The 21404-nt window shown below is 34.6% G+C and overlaps 1 protein-coding gene across 1 annotated transcript in view; it reads left to right on the forward strand.

Moving 5' to 3' along the window:
• Positions 1-21404, forward strand: part of LOC136032553 (plasma membrane calcium-transporting ATPase 2-like) — a 342097-nt gene that overhangs the window by 302163 nt on the left and 18530 nt on the right. Inside the window, exons 29-30 of the mRNA XM_065712822.1 lie at positions 2066-2217; positions 13377-13515. Of these exons, the coding sequence (XP_065568894.1) occupies positions 2066-2217; positions 13377-13515 (291 nt within the window). The remainder of the gene's footprint in view (positions 1-2065; positions 2218-13376; positions 13516-21404) is intronic.

Genomic DNA, 21404 nt, shown 5'->3' on the forward strand with positions numbered 1-21404 from the left:
CGGAACGGATCCGCTCTCTTTGGGGTAGTTGGGGGGGTTAATTCTGAAAGTCTTGCATACGTGATTTACATAATTGGAACGGACCCACTCAAATGGGGGGGGGGGGTAATTCTGAAAAATAAGAAAAAATGACGTATTTTTAACTTACGTAGGAGTGATCGGATCTTCATGAAACTTCATATTTAGAAAGACCTTGTAACTCAGATATCTTATTTTAAATCTCAACCGGATCAAGCGTAATTGGGGGGGGGGCAGTTAGGGGGACCGGAAATCTTAGAAAATACTTAAAGCGGTGAGATCAGGATGAAACTGGATGGGAAGAATAGAAACCTGTCTTAAGATACGTGACTGACATAACTGGACCGGATCTGCTCTCTTTGGTGGAATTGGGGGGGGGGGGGGTAATTTTGAAAATTGAGGTATTTGTAACTTACGAAAGGGTGACCAGATCTTAATGAAATTTGATATTTAGAAGGATCTTGTGCTTTAAAGTTGCAATTTCAAATTCCGACCAGATCCTGTGACATTCGGGGGAGTTGGAGGGGGAAACCGGAATTCTTGGAAAACATGAAAATTGGGGTATTTTTAGCTTACGAATAGATGATCGGATCGTAATGAAATTTGATTTTTAGAAGGAATTCATGTCTCAGAGCTCTTATTTCAAATCCCGACCAGATCTTTTGACATTGGGGGGGAGTTGGAGGGGGAAATCTTGGAAAAACACTTGGAGTGGAGGAATCGGGATGAAGCTTGGTGGATAGAATAAACGAATGTCCTTGATACGTGATTGACAGAATCGTACTGGATTCGCTCTCTTTGGGGGAGTTGGGGGGAGGGGTTCAGTGATTTGACGAGTTCGGTGCTTCTGGACGTGCTAGGGCGATGAAAATTGGTAGGCGTGTCAGGGAGCTGCACAATTTGACTTGATAAAGTCGTTTTCCCAGATTCGACCATCTGGGGGGCAAAAGGGAGAGAAAAAATTAGAAAAAAATAGGGATTTATGACTTACGAGTGGGTGATCGGATCTTAACGAATTTTGATATTTAGAAGGACTTTGTGACCCAGAGCTCTTATTTTAAATCTTGACCGGCATTAAGCCTCTTATTTTCCTTTTTAAATCAATCTATTGATTCATAGAATTTTGTTAGAGCTCATACCATATGATCTCTTGGCTCTTAGCTCTTCTCGCCTCGTCACAAGTGCCATATGAGCTCTTAGCTCTTGTTTTTACTTACTAATGTTTTTTCTATTATATAATAATGTTGTACCATTGACTGGTTAAAGGTACAATATTTATTGCGGTCAAAGGTACAACACCGAACCATAATTTATTAAATGCATACATTCAGTTATAGGTTATGAATTTAAGATTGAAACACTATGCTATTTATTTACTTCACAGATACAACTGCAACATAAAACAGTGAAATGTGAATACTTACTTTTAGAAATGGAAATGGAAAATAAAATCTTGAAAAATATACAAGTATGTTTCGATCTTCATAACATGTAAAGCAGCGCTCCTATGGGCTAATAAATGTACCACCACATTTAACTGTCAAAAAATGTTAAGATAGCAGCGCAAAACAAGGTGGTTAAAGGTACATGCTGTTCAGAGGTACAACACTTTACCCTATATATTTATAGGCATAAATAATAAAGAAAAAAAAACTTATCATCCAGTATGGTTGACTAGCTTTCGCAACGACACCATTAACCTTAGAACACCATTAACCTTATATATTTATAGATATAAATTATTTTTAGAAATTTATCATCCAGTGTGGTTGACTAGCTTTCGCAACGACACCATTAACCTTGGAACACCATTAATCTTATATATTTATAGGCATAAATTATTTTTTAGATATTAATCATCCAGTATGGTTGACTAGCTTTCGCAACGACACCATTTACCTTAGAACACCATTAACCTTATATATTTATAGATATAAATTATTTTTAGAAATTTATCATCCAGTGTGGTTGACTAGCTTTCGCAACGACACAATTAACCTTGGAACACAATTAACCTTATATATTTATAGGCATAAATTATTTTTAGATATTAATCATCCAGTATGGTGGACTAGCTTTTGCAACGACACCATTAACCTTAGAGCAGTGGGGGTGGTGTGTATTCTTTGGTTTTGGCACACTTGTATGGGGGCAACTGGTCACAACAATCCCCACTAAGAAGCTGCCTAAAGTTCTGTCGTAAGTATTTTATTAAATAATTTGTTTTTACATTTTAATTTTTTATATATTTATACAAAAACGAAATATTTATATTTTATATTTTAGTTTTTTTTCTACGTTAAAATTTTTGTACTACATATTTACTTTTGAGGCTAGTTCTCCTGTCATCATCAAAAAGGGCAAATGTCATTTTTCTGCTTTTTCATGAGCAGGGAGGGGGGATAATATGATATGTTTTACATGAACTGTTACTTGTTTTTTAGTGATAAAAGATTGAATAATATATACTATTCCTATTGATTCTTTAAACTAAGTCTTGTTTTATTTGTATCTTTATATTTTTATACTTAATTGTTCACTTATTTTTACGTTAATAATAAGTCATTTATAATTCTGTTAACAATTTGTAATTAATGTGAATTTTTTATATTAGATTTTCTTATTCATAATTAATAATTTCGTATTGTATATTTCTATTTTGATGTACGTGAATTTATACTTATAAAATTACTTCTATAGTATTTATTGGTCATTATGCATAATAATCATTGTGCATTATGTATCTATGAATTTATTTATAAATATTCTAGAATTCTTTATTTATATTCACATTAACTTTATGTTAAAATGAGTTTTTGTGTCTATATTGATTCTGTAAACTAAGTTTGATTTGTACTTACATAAAGCTAATTTTTGACAAAAAATACTATATGGCTCCTATTTGACTGCGACGAAGAAGTGGCTTTTTTCTTCTTCTTAGTTTCCTATTCTTCTATTCTGTAATACCAAACAGCGTTTTCATTTGTAACATATTTATTCAGGATTTTCTATTTTCTGACAAAACAAGACTATTGGTCCCTAAAAACAAAAATGAAAAAGGAAGAGGGAGGGAAGAGTTAGGTGCGTCAAGTGTTTTGCTATAAAAATCGTGCTTCCAAAATTTACTTCTTGTTCCTTGTAGATTTCAAACATTTATCATGTTCAAGGGCATCCTGTTTGAAATTTTGAAGTGAAATCCTCTTTTAGGAATTCAAACAGATAGATAGAAAGATAAGTGTATTTCAAAAGCCCAAGGGCCATATATACACAATAAATATGAATAAATAACAAACAAGCAAGAAAATTAAACAACAGTACAAATTACAAGCAACGCGCAGCAACAAAATTCAACGTGAAAATAACTAATTTAACAACAAAATAAATTAATCAAATAAACTTTTTCTTCTTACTAAGGATTTATACACTCCCACTCGAAATATTGTGGTTGGTTTACTCTTCTGCAGAATACCAGGAAGCATCAAATTAATCCCGTGTAAAATATTTAGGGAAATTAAACACTAATTTTTTGTAAAACATCTTTGTTTTACTTTATCTAATTTAAATATGAATAGCTTAGGATGATCTCAGTAGCCCCTGAATTTTTATTTTATTTATTTGATTTTTTTTTTATTATGTCTTTTTTTCTAATTTTCCTTCACAGCAACCACTAAACTCTTTTATTAAACAGCTTGTTTTGCTTTGTTAAATAAGAAAGAGGTTGTATGAAGATTTCAGATTTGAAAGTTTTTTCTTACCTTTGTCGTCCTTACTTTATCATTTCTAGACTTTTTGCTCTTTCGTTTTGGTTAGTTTTGTTTAGTTTACCTTTAATAATCAAGTGCTCCTTTCCCGGCGCAAGTACCTTAGTAGTCAAGAAACTTTGCCAAGTGATCTTTTGACTAAACATGGCAACAGAGGCCTAGCTAGGGTTTTCAGCGCACGGGGGCAATGTCGTTTTTGCCCCCCTCCTTCCCTCATCACTGATACAATATAAGTAAACGAAATATAGCTTAGTTTTTGACTTAAATAAATCAGTTTACCGCCCCTCTAGAAGCTTTACCTGGGAACAGCTGTCCCCTTTGCCCCCCCTCCAGCTGCGCCACTGATTGTCAAAGAAGGATCAATTTTAATAATTTGAAGGGAGCTTAAACAGTGATGGTTTTATTTTAATAATCTTGTAATTATAAATAGTCAGAATAAGTAAGATTGCCGACTCTTCCCTAGATTGTTTTCTTTGTATATTCATTAGAAAAATATCAAAAAATTCCTTGCACCCTAAATTTTTTTGATTTGGCACTCCTGACGCTAGTAAATGCTCATGTAAATGAACTGAACATTTATACAATATAAAATGCTAAAAAAAAAACTTATGCAAGTACCAGAGCAAGTTCAAGCGTAGCTAAAGCTGCAGTAAATATAGAAATAGGGACAGCTTAAAGAAATAGCTAAATATAGAAAAAAAGACAAAATTTAACCCTTGCGGTTTGAGAAGCTGCTTAAAAAAATCGTTTGATTTGGCTTTTTCCACAGTTCCTTAATCAATCCTAATAAGGGGGGATTGATGCCAGGTTTGCTTCTCAGTCAATTGGACTATCTGTCTTGGCTTTTTCTACAGTTAGCCATGACTTGGTTCCCACAACTGAGTTTTTTTGCCCACAAGTGTTTTTCAATTTAAATGATAATAGAAAGTAAATTAAAAAAGCATAAAGTGAAAGAGGAAAGAGTTCAAATCTCATCCATTGTATCATAGTAAAATTGTCTTGTGAAGTTGAAATATTAAAACTGTTGAACAATTGAAAACTAACAACCCAAAAACTTCCAAAGCTATCATACCCTAAAATAAAATTAAATTAGTGAAATTCAAATAGCGACTGAATAAAAACACAATTCTAATATTAATATTTTATTCACAAATTTCCATTGGATTGCAGATTTTCATGTTCACAAATATTAAATTTTTCAACGCTGAATTTGTCAAGGCTTTAAGAATTAAGATAGAAGATATACTTCATACTCAGCTACCATTCATGAATAAATAATGGTGGCAGCACTAGACTTGCTTAGAGTCATAAGAGTTCACGTCCTCTGCACTGGGCCCAGTGACTGAAACAGTTAATGGGGTGGACAGACTTAGCGTTTTTCAAGGTATAATGGCTATGTTTATTCAGTGCGTTTGTAATTGTGCCAACATTCGAGCTGGGTCTTTTTTCTAGATTAGCGCTGATTTTGAAAATATATTATTTTTTTAACGCTTTCCATATTAATTAAAATGATAATAAAATGATAACAACCTGTTCATTGCAAAAGACAACTACACCTTCAAAGAAAAGCTACAAAACTACCACTTAAATTTCTTATACTAATAGCATTGAAGTAGAATATATAAAGCTTAAAAACATAAATGCAAATTAAAAAAATACCAACGAACTTGTAAAAGGGTAACAAACAAAAAAACTTTTTTTAAAATTCAACTTTATTTAAAGACCTTTAATCATTTAAATTAGCTTTAATTTCAGGTTATATATTAGAAGTATACGTAAAAAGATTATTTGCTTCGGTTAGAATTTATATCGGAAGCACTTTTGCTTGCGTCAGACCTGTGCATTTTAGTTGAGCCAACCTAAGTGGGATATAATTCTGATCATTATGTGTGTACAGTAGTGTACTCTTAAAGTACCAAGGACATCAAAATGAAAATTGTTTTGATCCCCCCCCCCTAGATCTATTTTTAGGTTTGAACCTGAGAACTACGATTTTAAGGAGATCTTTTTCTTGCTAATTCAAATTAAGGAGTTTTTAGGAAAGTGTTACATTTTCGTCCGTGTTTTCAAGTTAAACATTTGGGCGACAAGCTTGCTACTTGTTCCTGTAAAAAAACACCCAGCAACTGAAACGTCGATTCGACGCCCTATGCGCCAGCAATGGCTCTGGAGGATCTTTATCCTTATTATTATCCTTTCAAGTTAAACCATAAAAATAGATAAGCAAAACTATTTAATTAAATTTGGCAACAATTTTTTTTTTATTAAAAATTTATATGCTAAAAATCTGTTCATTCCAAAAGACAACTACACCTTCCAAGAAAAGCTACAACTTCTTAAGTTATTTGGATGCAGCCTTTGAGCAGGCACTAAAATGACTTATTTAAGCTTAAAATAAACTGTATTTTGTTTACTTATATAGTGGTTGTGATTGGGGAGGGATGAGGACGCAAAACCTCAAATAGAATGAATATTAAGATTAGCATTCATTTTGGGAAGTTTTTAACGTAATTTATTTGAAGTACCAGGGACATTGTCAATGAAATCTGACTGTTTGAATCGACTAAGTGGCGATTAACGTCACGGTATATATCCTTAGAATCTGAGAAAAATCAAGAATGCAATTTTAATGATAAAGACCTCCATATGTACTTCAGCAGTTTTTGCTATAGCGGATACTATATTTTAAAAAAAAGAAACATGGATGAAAAAGGTAAAATATAAAAAGAATAAAAGAAAAAGGAAAAGGATAAAGGGATAAAGGAAAACGGTTAAATAAGTCAATAACACGTGGGACTGAGCAGATGTAGCTGCTTGGTAGCGAGATGTAGCTGCTTGTAGCTTTCCTCTGAAGGCCTAGTTGTCTTTCGAAATTAACAGTGTGTCATTGTTGTAATGTTTATGGATGAAAAGCTTTGTCATACTTTTGAAGCTAAGAAAAAAAATCTTAAAATACTGTGGTTCTCAGCTATGAGTAGACATAAGATAGGTCCAGGGAACAAAAAATAGTTTTTTTTTTTTAATGTCTTTGATAGATTAAAAGTTGTCAGATTATATCAATAAATTTGAATGTTTTAATCTAGGGTTTTGTGCAGCTAGCTATTCATCTGATTTCACTTAATGCTCCACTTGATGGCTTGGCCCAGCTATTTTCCCTCATTCAGTCGCCATCTGCTATAATTTTAAAATATTTGCCAAAAAGTCAGCTTATCGTTGGCATGCATACGCTTCTAAAACACTCGAAAAAAATACTAAGTCTGTCCATTTGTTATGAGTGTGAAATAGGTTCACGTCCAGTGCACTAAGCCCCGGGACTGAAAGGGTTAAATGAGCAGTTCTTCTCGGGAGCTTTTTTTTTTTTTTTTTTTTTGTATATACAGAAAATTTGCTGTATCCTGCAATCTTTTTATTCTTAATATTCGATGTCTATAGTATTTACTTGTCCGATTTTATCAACTAATATCTTGTTGCAGATTTTTACTTTGGTGGAGTTATCTACCTAAAACTAATTAGTGTTTTATCATAATTCTTACTTGGTTCAAAGGGATTTATAAGTAAGATGTATTGTTTTCTTTTTGTCTACGGGAAACACTTGGAGTTTTGTAGTTTGAGTTACTGGTGTTTATCTGTTTTAACATTAGCTCCATTTTTCTTCGCCCCTCTTCTCTCATCTCTCCTCAAATATAATTTTGGTTGTTATCTTTATATTGTTACATGCCGCATCTCAGCTACTATTATCATGAGCAATATTTAACATATTTGTTCAAAAATAGATTTATAAGTATGTTATGATGCATTTAAATCAATATATCTCTGGTTTACATAATGTACTAAAAAAAGCCACGGAAAAGAGGCTTAAATCTTATAGCGTGCTTGATCAATCGTTCTCATCCGTTTAAACATTCTTGGTTATGGCATGGTTGTTTACAACTCTTGTATCACAATACTTTTTATCTGGTGTCCATTCAGGCACTATAACGAAAAGATCGATCATGTTGACAGCTTCACTTACCTTGCTAATATCATTAGTAAAGACGGTGGGTACAGTGAAGATGCTAAAGTAGAACAGCCATTGTCCAAGGTGATTTTTCACCGTTGAAAAAAGTTTGGAAGAATAGGAAGATAAGTCTGCGAACCAAAATTAGAATATCGGAAGCTACAGTGATGACAGTGGTCAGATATGGAAGATTTGCTAGATGTTTTCCAGAGAAAATGTCTATGGATTGTTTTGGGTACTCGACTGACTGACCGAATTTCATACAATAGGCTGCACGAAAAGTGTGGTTCAGTCACACTTTCTAGGGCTATAATGAGAGAAAGGTTGAGATGGCAAGGGCACGTTCTGTGGATGAAGGATGATAGATTGCCAAAGACTGTCCTTTTCGGCTAACAGTCTAGGGCTAAACGGAAAGTAAGTCGTCCCCGGTTGGGATGGGAGGAAGTTGTGAAGAAAGATTTAAGGGAAACGAGAACTTCCTGGGAGGGTGTAAAGAAAGAGGCTTTGAATGGATTTGGACGGAGGAGGAGTGTGCGCAGCTGTGTTGCTTGGTGCCATGGTGAGTTGTTAGTAATAGTAGTAGTATGAAGGGTATCATTTCAATCTGTGGGGTACGTCAATCTATGGGGTATATGCATAGATTTATTATCTGAATAGACACTTTATAATATAGAAACAATATTTGAATATGTGAGCTGGTAAACAGCAGACACGAATCTTTTTTTATGATGATTTTTCATGGTGCCTGGTATACCAATGGTGCCACTAAAATGCCACCTGGTGCAACCAGAAACTTAGCGCCTGGTTTGCCACTAGTCAATCCTTTGCCTCGGTTTTATCCTCCTCAAATTGCATCTGGTGATTTTCCTTCTAATTGAATCAGCAGACGAAATTTAAGGGATAATTTGCATAGGTAGATCATTACAAATGGAGTTGCAGTGTCTTAGAAAGCTGTTCTTCCAGTACTTAGTGCGGGTTGTGTCTTCCTGTAGGTAACCCAAATGGACTGTTTTTCTGCGTATTTACCGTATTGGCTAGGCAAACGGCCGAACTAGTAGAAATAATTCGTTAGAAGGGGTAGCTGATATTCTTGTACGAATGTTCTATTGACGACGCATCAAATACTTCACTTAAAGGTTAGAAATGTACCTGCTATTACTTGCCAATAAGGTCATAGGTTGGATCCTCTGGAGTGGTGCTACTAGGATTTTAGGAGGCCCGGCTTAAAGTGAGTATATATATTTAGTAATAGGTCTGATGCAAGACTTGTACAGAGGGATAATGGAGCTAGAAGTTAGCGGGCTTTTAGAAGGATGAATCGCATCGAACTTTTCTGTACAGTAGGATTGGAGCTGGTCGAGTACCCCAGGAGATGTCTGAGAAGAAATCAATTCCCAAAATTTTGTCAACTCTTGATAGCTTCACCTTCTAAGACGAAATCAGAATGTCGACGTAAGAAATTTTTTCGGAGGATTAGTTGTTCTTTAGTCGTGGATGGATTGAAGTTTATCTTCTCAGCATATTACCACTTTTCCATCACTGGGAAATTCCATCGTAGGGGGTATTGTTTATTCAGAATTACTTTGTTTAAAGACAGCTGCATGGACCGTGGTATTGTTAGCAATAAGGTATAAAGGGTTAATGAGACTGTTTGATTTGCATTAGGAAAAGTTTGGTTGAAAGGATACTGCCCTGAGAAACTCCATCCGTCACTAAAAATCCACTGGAAGTAAACCCGCCGATAACCACATGGACAGTACGGTTTCTTAGAAAATTCTTATGAAACCAAGGCAGCCCTAATGCCAAATTCTATTGAAAGCTTTTACATTATCAAAAAACAGCACCCTAATATCTTACCCATGGGCTAGAAGTCACAGCTACCCCTGATGCAGGACAATAAAGCAACCAAGTCCCGAGTGTTTCTGGCGGGCTTCATACTGCTCATCCCTAATGAGGTTATTTGACTTCCGGTATGTAATAAGAGTTTATTGAAAATGCATTCATAGACATTACCAATGCAAGAGAGGAAGTTTACCGGCCTATATGAGCCAACATTGATGGGGTTGTTATGTGGCTTGAGAACAGTGATGGCAGACTTCCTCAGCCTTGAGAAGGATTCAGAGCGAGAGCAGAGTCGGAAGAGTGATGATAGAAGGCCGGCTGTATTTGCACTATAGTGCATAAGGACAACATTGGGCATGTTATGTTGAATGGATGACTTGGTTACGTTAAGACACTAGATCCCGTTGGACTTTTTGGGCGGAGTAGTTAACGCGGTCGAGGCTGGTTGATGAGGGATGTTGTGGAGTTCTTTGTAATCATCATCAGGATTTTGAAACTTGTCAAAGGCCTTTGCTGGAGCATTGATCTTTGTCCATGAAACTTGGATTGCGATCCCGTCGGTATTAAGGGATCTAACAAGAATAGTTGGGGTAATTAATAGTTATGATAACCAATCCTAACCATATACCTTTTGCTTTTATCAGCTGCTTCAAATACCTCGAAATAAGCCCTAGGAATTTTTTTCTGATGGCATAGAAGGCAAAGATGGGTGGCAAGTGGCTGTTAGGGAAACACACACTGTCTGTAGTTGATTATGACTCGTACGAAAAAAAAAATTTCGCTTTACTGTAAGAATTAGGTGTTTTAACCTCGACTATGAAAGAATATGCAAGCAATTAAAAGTTGAATTCCCACTTTCGCTTGTTTTAAATTCATTCTGTCAGAATTCAGAATTGACCTGTTTGTCTGTCAACCGTGTTAAATCTTTAGAGCTCCCCTCCTATTAAGAAATGACGAAGTAAGAGTGAGATGAGACGAGGGTGGGCGAAGGGGAGCAGGGCTAATGTTTCGGTTGTTTATTTGTAATTTTGTTTTGGAACATTACAATTTCTTATACTCTTTGGAAACTAAATTTCTATGTGTAGTCTTAGAACTAGTAAACAGCCTGCAGCAATTATATAGAACACCTTGGTATCTACTCTTCTTTTCATCTCGAAGCATATTGTTATCGGCTAGAACTTCCTTGGAGACTTTCTAGGGTTCATTCAAGGGAGACTTTCTAGGGTTCATGGGGTATCTGCATTTTCTTTTTCCTGTAAAGACATGATGAAATACCAGTATGTTCGAGTGTCTCTACTATCGTACATTTTACGGACGAAATTCCTTTCCTCGTTTTTTTTTTTTTTTTTTTTTTTTTTTTTTTTTTTTTTTTTTTTTTTTTTTTTTTTTTTTTTTTTTTTTTTTTTTTTTTTTTATATACTTCAAAGGATAGCTACTATTGACGACTCAGGCATCCTCCTCAGCGCGAAGTATCACTTCAGTTTAAAGAATTGTTTTAACAGTTCATCGTAAAAGAGATACTTCTCTAAAGGCGCTTGTGAAAATTTTGCAAGTTTTTGGAAATGTACAGGGGGGGAGAGAGATTTTTTTTTAGTTTCTTAGAATGAAGCATTTTTCAAGATCTGGGGGAGGGGATTGTATCTATGAATAAAGTAAAAAAAAAATCGTATTTATTAATCAGTATACTGAGTTATGTGTTATGTTTATTTGTGTTCCTGGGATGTGAAAGATGAAGATGTTCTGTTTTTCTTTCGTTAACTGTTTTTTTTCATGTTTATTTTTTTTTGGGGGGGGGGCTATTAAATGTTGTGTATTTCGGGAAATCTTCATCAATGTTTTGTTTAGCCGTGGTTCCTTATTGCTTATTGCTCTGATTTTTGCCTTTGTTGTTTAGTATATTTAGTTTCTTTATTTAGTTTTTGTTGCTTAGTTTGAAGTTCGAATTAGTAGTTAGCTTTATGATATCATTTTTGCAGTATATCCTATTACGATCCTTATTATTCTATTTTCGTTTGTCACAACAAAATATTTTTTGCCCTTATGCCTGTTACTGTATCCTAAAAAACTATATATTGGCATACATGTGATAAATAAGTCTTTTGGGGATATATTCAAAATCAAGAATCCATTTTGATCCAAAGTAGATGAAAAGAAAATTCTGTTAGAACCAAAGAGAAAAAGAGAAAACATCTTTCCTATCATTCCGTGATCGAAAGTGTAATTTAATTACATTGATTTATGCATTTGACATATTCTTTTAAGCCATTCGCATTACTCCTAAGGCGTATGCAAGATAGGAAAACGAATACATTTGGCTTTCTAAAACCTGACTGGTTGTTTCGTATGTTTTTTTTTCTTTTGAGCCGTCCTTTCTGTTTTAGACTCATGGAATCTTTTTTAAGCCATCTGTTAAATTTTTCTATAGATGGCTCGAGTGTACGGTCATCTCTTTCGTAATATGAGGGTGGCACAAATCTTAACAGAGAGGCTTTAAGGTGGAATTGAAGATTCCCTAGATGGTACGGGTATGAAATTATTGCTGCCGTGCCGTCATGCTCATTGTTCTCACCTGCGGTTCATCTTTATATATAATTTGAACTATTTAAAGTACTTTTTTCTTCAAGACAATGGCTTGACTATATAGAAAGAAACGTTGTGCTTTGACAGTTAATTCTTTGAGTAATAGGACTTTGAATGAAAAATGCTGTTTGGCATGAAAATTAAAGTTCGTCGAGAGTTTTTTATTTTTGGAAATATCGGAGCATGAACTTATTTTATATTTAAAAAAAAAAAAAAAACAAAAAAACGCAGTTTGGTAGTTCGAAAAATTTGAGCAGACGTCCTTTTTTTTAGTGACAATTAATGAGCGGAATCTATACTTAAAATTATCAGAGATTAAATAATATAGGAAATTCAAAATTAAAATTACAAATTGAAGAACGTAAATAAAGGAAAAAAAAAACAAAATAAACAAAACTTCATCATGAATGAAGAAAAGGAAACTTAATACGAAGAGAGAATTGAAAAAACAAAATAGGCTGAAGTAACCTCCAACTTTCCGATCTGACAAGAGAAGATAAGAGGGCGGTGGGTCTGGTCCCCAAATTTCTATTCCTTTATAGCGTAAAGTTATGACATCAGCCTTCATAGCAAAAAGTTATGAAATTAGTGTAATTTTTGAAAATTACACTTAATTCAGCTAGGTAAAACAACCTGGTCCAATTAAGTCGCCTATTTTTTGGATCTAGTATAAAAAGAATCTAGGGTCAAAATTTGTTATTTCCCTTTTACTCTATTTTCTCTATTTTGATTCAATTTTAATAATTCGTGTTAGGGAGTATCGATGTCTTTTTTTATAATTTAAACCAATTTCCCATCGAGACTTGGACTTTTATTCAAGAATAAGGCTGATTAGTTTTGGATGTTTAAGGGGGGAAAAAAAACCTGAGATGCGCCTTCTATGCCTCGCATGGCAGACTTTTATTGTTTCTTACTTTGCATCACTGCTTGTCTTCTATTTACTTCTATTACTTTTCTTCTATTTACTTTTCCGTTGCATCACAGAGTCTTTCTTCTTTTTTATTTTGGTGGCTTGAACAGAGGAGATGACTCTTGATTGTTGATTTTGTTAATCGACATATCCTAGTTGCTCCAGAAGCCAAATTATCCTTAACTTTAACCCGTATGAACCATTTGTTTTTTTGCTTTTGTTTTTTAGTGTCCTTACCTAGTTTTCATCTGTTATTATGTTTTTTAAGTTATGGACGAGGTCACCCAACAGATGTAGTTGCTTTGCAAAATTTAGTAGAAGATAAATTTGACGGTGACGGCTCCGACAAGAAAAGAACAGCTGGACAAATTTTGTGGATTAGAGGATTGACGCGGTTACAAACTCAGGTATGGTTTTTGCTGACAGGCATCTATACCCCCCCCCCCCCGCTCATACCCATGTCATCCTACTGCTAACATTCAAACAGAGAGGTAGGCATGTTGTACCTTGTTTGAAACAAAATCTAGCAAGGATTTTGAATGTATATCATTTGAGGACCAAGTGAGCCATTGGCCTCTTTAACTTGAAGACTGAATTTTAAACTATAAAAAAAACTGCTACTCCATACGTTCCATTTCATAGATACAATATACGGCGATAGTTCTGTGTCTAAAAATCGTAAGTTACAAGTTTATAATTACATAGAATTTGAATTTTGTACCTAAAGATATCAACTTAACTGAATTTCAGGTTCTGGAAAGCTCCTAATAATGGTTAATAAATGAAGTACGCATATAACTAACATTGGTTTATACTGTATACGGATCGCTTTTTGAACAATTTGTCTTTTAAATTTCTGAAACTGTGTCCTCTGAACACAAAAATGAACACGAACACGAACGTTTCTGAAAATGTGTCTCTGAACACGAAAATAACACGAACATCACTGAAATTGTGTCTAAACACAAAAATTTTGCTTTTTATGTTGAAAAATGAGAAGGCACATTCCATAGGTTTTTTCTCCTTAGCTTCTCAATGGGACAAACTTACTTGTCTTATTTTTTTCAGTTAATTACAACCAATTTCGATTAAACAACTACTCGCTTTGTTTAGATACAGACACCTTAACTACAGGATTTTACCTAAAGGAGTGGAAGTATTAGTTATAATCCAGTAATTATGTATGTAGTAAATAATTATGGGAGATGAGAGTAGTAGGCAGGGCCGTATCCAAGATTTTTTTCGGGGGCTATTTTACACAAGGATATTCTTCGGTGGGGGGAGGGTACACAAAAGACTTCAAAAGACGCAGAAAAAATTGTTTATATCTATTTTTGTCACGTTTTTATGAGTCAGACAAATATTTCAGGGGGAGGGGGTCAAACCTTCCACCCCCCTGGATACGGCCTTGGTTGTATGTATTCTTAAGAATTATTGAAGTAAATCTAATGGAGCTTAGAAGCCAAATATGATTTCGCATTAAATACCTTTCATGAGCCTTTAAATCTAGCAAACAATTTTCACAAGATAATAAAATTCTGCAAGCTTGTGTTAATTCAATTTCATTTATATATTCTGATTTTTAATTTACTCAAATAAAATGTTCTAGCTGATAAGTATAGGATAAATGATAATAATGAATAAATGTTCCGTACTTCTAAATAATTTAACCAGTCCATCTTTAAAATAAATCTCCATAGATGTCGGATGCTTTAAGCACAAATGCCTCTTGTGTGAAGGAATGGTCTGTCCGATTTCAAAGGTAGCTGAAAAGCGGAACTTTAGATAATCCAATACCGTTAACTGGACTTGAAAAGCGGAACTTTAAATAATCCAATAGCGTTAACTGGACTTGTATTAATGAAATGTTAGAGGGTTTGCGAGAATTTTTTTTTACAAGATCTTTGGACACAGTACTGTCAATGTTGTGTTATTGAGCTAACATATTTCTGATGCAGTGTAACAAATTGAACACAATGTCACGGCTTTAAATTTGTTAAAGTACTTCGAATTTATTTTGTGTACCCGTCAAGCATAAAATCCCTTTCTTATTTCCCAGAAGTGCCTTTGATATCTGATATTAAGATGTAAATAGTGTTTAGAATCCATTAGTTTGGATCAGTGATTTTCAGGGCTTGTGTCCTCTCTTATATTTCTTTTTTTGTCAAAGTTCTACATTACATCCTCCTCGGGATAATTATTTATGAAAAAATAGAAAAGGAAAAAGAAATTAAATAATAATAATTCTATGGAATCAGTATATACTATCCCCACATATATAACTGGTAAGTGTCCTTAACTCCCAGCCAATCATTCATCTTCAGCTTTGAAAACAAATACGTGATGTTGTACAATGGGCACCTGAAGCGATGTGAGTATTTCTCATGATGAATGCAGTCATTTAGATTAATTAAAATAGTGAAAAATGTAATGTACAGTTGTTTTTTTCCTTTTGGGGGAGGGGGATGGTAATGTAAGTCATTTGAATTTTTTGTAGGCTGAAGATGGCAGAACATTTTCGTTGGTTCTCACAGAAGAGCATACGCTACGTTTTTTTATGACGACAAAAACGTTAGCCCACGTTTTTTTGCTCCGTTTTTGATGACGAATGCTCGACAGCCTCTGCTGCTATTAAATATACTAATATACCAATACGAACGTAAATATACAAACCAAGTTAGTCTTTGCTACACGCTAAACAGCAAAAAAAAATAACATTTAAAGAAAATTGAAAACAAAATTATTAGAGAAGGGGGACCAATGGATGAGATGAGGGGGACCAATGGAGGACGTGGATGAGGACTAACTCGATAACCGACTAGAGGGCAATCTAGGGCTCATTCGGTGCCGCATGTGTTCCTGCATTCCCCCACAGTCCCGCACGATATTGGATAGGAATTTCAAAATAGGGCTAGAGGACTCGAGTATGTCAAATATTTTCCTCCGGATGCTAATATTATGCAGCTAACGTGCAGTCCCTGGCTTCAGATTTCCATTCGGCCTGGAACAAAATAATATAATATTAATGCATAGAATATATTCCGTAGGATATACTTAGGATATTTTCTGCACTAGTACTTGGCGAAATGGCTGAAAATCACTGATTCAAGTCTTTGTTACAAAATCTCTATTACCAAAATAATTTCTGTTCTTTCGTTATTTTTTTACTTTCCAAAAGCAGAATGGTTTGAACGCTAATGCCTACAAATATATTGGGGTATATTGAAATAATTAACTTAATAGTTAGTTCTACAAATACAAGCCTTTCTTTAAATTTGTTTATGCCTTTAAAATATAAATAAAGAAATAGAAATAATCGCTGTATCTATTGACTTCCCTTTTCTTAGCCTAAAACTTAAATAAGTCATCATCACCAATTTAAATATAAATTCAAGCTAAGAATTTAATAAAATTATCTGTCCCTTTTATTTTTTTCCTTTTTTGAAGCTACGTATAAGAGAGTGTAAATGTTGTTCTTCATTTGGCCGTTTCTAAAGTTTTGAGAGGGTCTTTAATGCCAAATATACGTTTCCAAACTACATTTCTATGTTTTTTGAAAACTGCCAAGTGGAGGCTCACATTAAGGCCAGTCGGTTTTTCCTCAGCTTCTGTGTGGTTTTTGAATGCCAATATACGTTTCTTTATTGCCTTTCTGAATTTGGAAAACTGCCAAGTGGAGACTCACTTTAATGAGATCACTCGATTTCCAAGCCCCACCTTCCAAAGCGTACTTCGTTATCTGTGATTACACATACTTCTTCTTGTCTGTCTCTATCTTTTCCAATTTTGGTTTTGTTCTTATGTTTAAACGCTTGATTTAAAAATTTTCCTTTTTTAGTTACCATTAGCGTTTCGAAGTCGACATGTCTATTCGATAATATCACAATCGAGCACTGATGAGGCGGTATTGTCTTCTCTGATTTAAAGCTATAAAAAAGAGGCTATTTTTATTCTGCATTTCTGGCTTGAATTACATTTTTCCTTTTTTTTACACTGTTTATTTTCTTAAAGCTTTAATTTATTATGAAAAATCTTTAAAATCAGGTAGCAATTACCTCAATTTTTGATCTGCTGCTGCTCTTCTATTCATTTGTTGTTACAATTTTTTTTTTTTTTTTTAACCGTAAAGAACTTCAAGCCAGTGTTAAACGCTAAATCCGCGCAGTTTCCTGTAGCTTTATGTATTTGAAAGCAAAATATATCTCATGTTGCTTTAAAGACCTTACCAAAGGAGCTGGAGGGAGGGGGTAAACCCCATGTTGTTAAAATTTGTAACGCTATGTGCAGTAGTGTTCCTAAAAAATATTTTAAAAATCGCCCTAGCTCCTCCGTTAGAAAAAAGGTCTTTGAATAAGTCTATGCTATTCTGCTAAAGCAGCTTCAAAGCTATGCTAGTCTAAAGTTTGTCAATGACAAAATTGAGCATTATATTATTGATAATTTTTATTCTTTCCTTCTCTGAAATTGAAGTGTCTGGTTTATAGAGATAGACGAAAGAATAGAGGCGCTAGTTGGTTTAATTTAATCCATGCTTCCATTGACAAATCTTTGGTAAATATGTAGCGTGACTCCGGGTTAAGGGCGAAATGCAACCGCGACATTTTGTAGAATCTGACCCTTAATCTTTTTTCTATCTGTACGGTCTTGTCATTTTTGACCCAGCATTTTAAATTTCAGAAAAGCCATCATCTCAGGTGCGTTTGTTTCAGGGAACTGTAATCGCGTCAAACTGTAAATAAAGTAAAAGAAAAATACATATCTCTTGGATATATTATATATTAAAAGAATAGAAATTGAATTTTAATAATTATATTTTTAAAGTGAGAGTAAAGTGTGACATTACGGCTTGAAACAAATGGGAATATTCAGTATATGAGAAAAGCTACTGCCCTCTCCACTGCCTCTAAAGTTCTAAAGGGTAAAGCTAAAATCTACGTTTTAAATCAACCGTGTTCTAAACTATGATTATTACCGAAATTGTCTAACCATAGCATGATAGATTTTTACTAACTCTACTCTAACATCGTTGACATTGTCTGTTTGTAATTATTTTTGCTTTACCTCAAGATTAATCATTCCTTTGAAAAATAACTGAATTAATAATTTTTATATACCAGATGACTAGAAGCACAACCCCTTTTAGACAAAGTGGGGTATGGGAAAAACATTTGGGTATGAAGACTCTTTGAACTTCAGTAGATAACAAACTTTTCATGTTCGTTACTATTAAAATAGGCCACCAAATATATGATACCCTGGCTTTGATGTGCCCTGACAAAAATAAATTGACAGTTATTAAAACTTAACAAGTAAAAATTAAAAATTAATTATATGCTTATAATTATATGCTTATAAAATATTATTAAAAATTAGTGGAAATAAAATCCAATTTATATTCAAATTTCAAAATTACATTGCATGCCGAATTAGAGGTCAGGCGTGCAGTCATGGGGGGGGTCAGGGCCTCTTTTTCCAAGATTATTTCAATTTCTTTGGCAATATTCTCTTATTTTCATATCAGTTGCCAGGGTCTTAATTTTGTAATGAATTGAAGCATCCCCTTCATATAAACTAGCTTCTTGCATGCGTGCCCGAGTGGCATAAATGTAAGAACATAGGGGTTGTCAAACTAAGGATAGTGATCTATTGGTGGAATCTAAGCCAGTTTTTGTGGGTTAAAAAAGTAAACTAAGATTTACGAAGGATAAATGCATTGGTGCAAACTATAAATAGACTTTTGGCTCACATTTCCAATCAAGAGGGGGAGGGGGGATGTTCGTTAAATAAAATTCTTTTTATAGAATTCCTAATTTGTTTCATGAAATTATATGGCTTCACAGCATTTGATAAAATCTTTTCTCTTTTTTTCAAGACAAAAAGAAATAATAGTGGCTTCCTTTTGCTGTTAAGCTAGAGTCTATACTCCCACTTTTTGTTGAGCTAACAGCAGTCTTTAGTCGACGAAGGGAGGGGGGCAGGTTTCTTTTTTCTTGAAAGCTTTGTTTTAGTTTTGGCTTCTTGTTCCTTTCCATACATCGTTTGGATCGCAAATAAGTTCAATATTCCAAAGTAGATTCCGATCCTCAAAATTCGCGGTTCCTGAAAATAAGGGTAGAGGACTTCTCAAATGAAGACTGTCTAAATGGAATTGTGAACCCTCCTGGTGATTGAGGAAATCGTTATTGCAGAAGAAAGGAAATGCAAAAAAAGTAAATAGGCTATGTGTATTTATGGGCGTAGTCAGAGGTTGTAAAAAGTCAGCCACTTTTTTTCTAATAAAACAAAGACAAAATATAAACTATATGTAATTTTTTTATTGATAATTTGTAAAATTAGGTTTTGAAAGAGGGTTTATTCAATTAATCCTCCCGCAAATGTAATTTGGTCCTCCCCTCTCCTTAGAAAAACCGTGGCTACGCCCATGTATATGATTGGTGCGGTGATGGTATCAATTCAGGTCTGCCTGAGCCTGGTTTGTTAGTTTTAACTTGTGCGCCTATGTTTCCAGTTGCGTGTGATTCGAGCATTCAAGTCGACATTAGAAGATCTTGAAGAAAAGCGGTCTCTACACAGTCTTCGTTCATCCAGATCCCATTCAGGGCTTCGGCCCCCAACCGCAAATGATATTATATACATAGATGACGATACACGGTCCAATAGCTTCAGTGGACCCACCTCAATGCAGGGTGAGAATAGGCGTGCCGCTTCTGCTGGGGTAAATGGTGATGGCTATTTAAAACTGGGTCGACGGGCAAATGGTGTCCCGTCTGATCCTCTTTTGAACTATCATATCCAACAGCCGTATCAAATGCTTAATTTAGTGGCACCGCCATCGGCGCTCTTACCAGTTCGGGATCCGAGTCCGATGCTCGACCTTCCAAGACTGGTTCATGAGACTAGTATTTAAGAAAAAAGAAAAACAAATTTGTATCAATGTTTTTATATGCAAAAGGCTGTGACGCCAAGGGATTGTGAAATTTGTACGTGTAACTGCTTTGGATTGGTGCTGTCATCTGGCTAAGTCATACTAACAGCTTTCATTTCAGAGTGAGTCGTAATACTCATTAATAGTGTGTTGTTAACCCTGTCTACTGCCACCATCTGTCCTTAACCCTCTGAGACACAAGTTAGTTTCGGCTAAAACCATGTCTTCATTTGCTTTTTTCAAGTGAAGTTGGACATGTGACCTAAAAAATGGCTAACCAATCAAGATGCACTCAAATAGGGGATTTGTACCCCAGCTTGGGTGTAAATTGATTATTCATCGGTTATGACCTCACTTGACCAATTTCACCTGAAAACACAGATGGAAGCATGGTTTAAATCCCGCACGTACTGCCATTGTTGCCACCTCTGTAAATGTTTCTATCAAAATATTTCACTTTTCTTTGCTAGCCTCCCATTTTCTCTTTGTTTTTAATAAGTCCTTTATTCGAACTTAAAATTTATTTGTTGGTAGCTTGCGCTTGCTTTTAATTATCATCCTCTCCAATCTTTTTAATAACATTCAGGAAAAATACTATTAAATTTCACTTGGAAAATTCCAGCAGGGCCAGTCGTTTTTCTCTCTCCAGATTTAAAAACCTGGAAAATCAGCTATAAAAGAAAGCTATTATTTTATAAATGTTCAATTTATTGGTCAAATGAGGTTATGAGCCCAAAAAATGTAAATTTTCCCCAGATTTTTCTTGACCAGATTGGAATTAGAACTAATAGATTGGATATCTGTTCATTCACCATTTTGTGGCAGAAACGACTGAGTAACCCCTGAATTAGTCGTGGAGCAGATGGTTGCTTTATTCATAGTCTAGTTGTAGAATAGACTTTTTAAAGTATATCTACTTAAACTTTTTACTTTTAAAGCGAAATCCTTTAAAAAAAATGTTTTAAATCGTCGCTTGTGAATGAATTGGGAAGGAAATGATTATAGCAAAGTTCTTGAGTTGCTAAACATGATTCTTTTAACCCACTTAAAACAAGGCTTTATCAAATCATGAATAATAAAATGAAAACACGCTATTCTGGCATAGCAAGGGGGCGGTAAGGGGGCACGCCTTTCCCACGGCACAACCTCTGAGGGGGTGCTAAACTGAGTTTTTTTTGTCAATATTATTATCTAATTATATTTCGGTGACGATGGTGGGAAGGGAGGCACATTGTCCCTGAATGCTTAAAACCCTAGCTACGCCTCTGGGCATGCAGTCTGGACTGCTCGTCTGCATTTAGTATTTTTTTTCGAATAAACGAGATAATGAAGAGCCCAATTTAGTGATTAATTAAAACTTAATGAAATTGA

The sequence above is a fragment of the Artemia franciscana genome, chromosome 11 (genome assembly GCF_032884065.1).
Source record: "Artemia franciscana chromosome 11, ASM3288406v1, whole genome shotgun sequence".
NCBI classification, from domain to species: Eukaryota; Metazoa; Arthropoda; class Branchiopoda; order Anostraca; family Artemiidae; genus Artemia; species Artemia franciscana.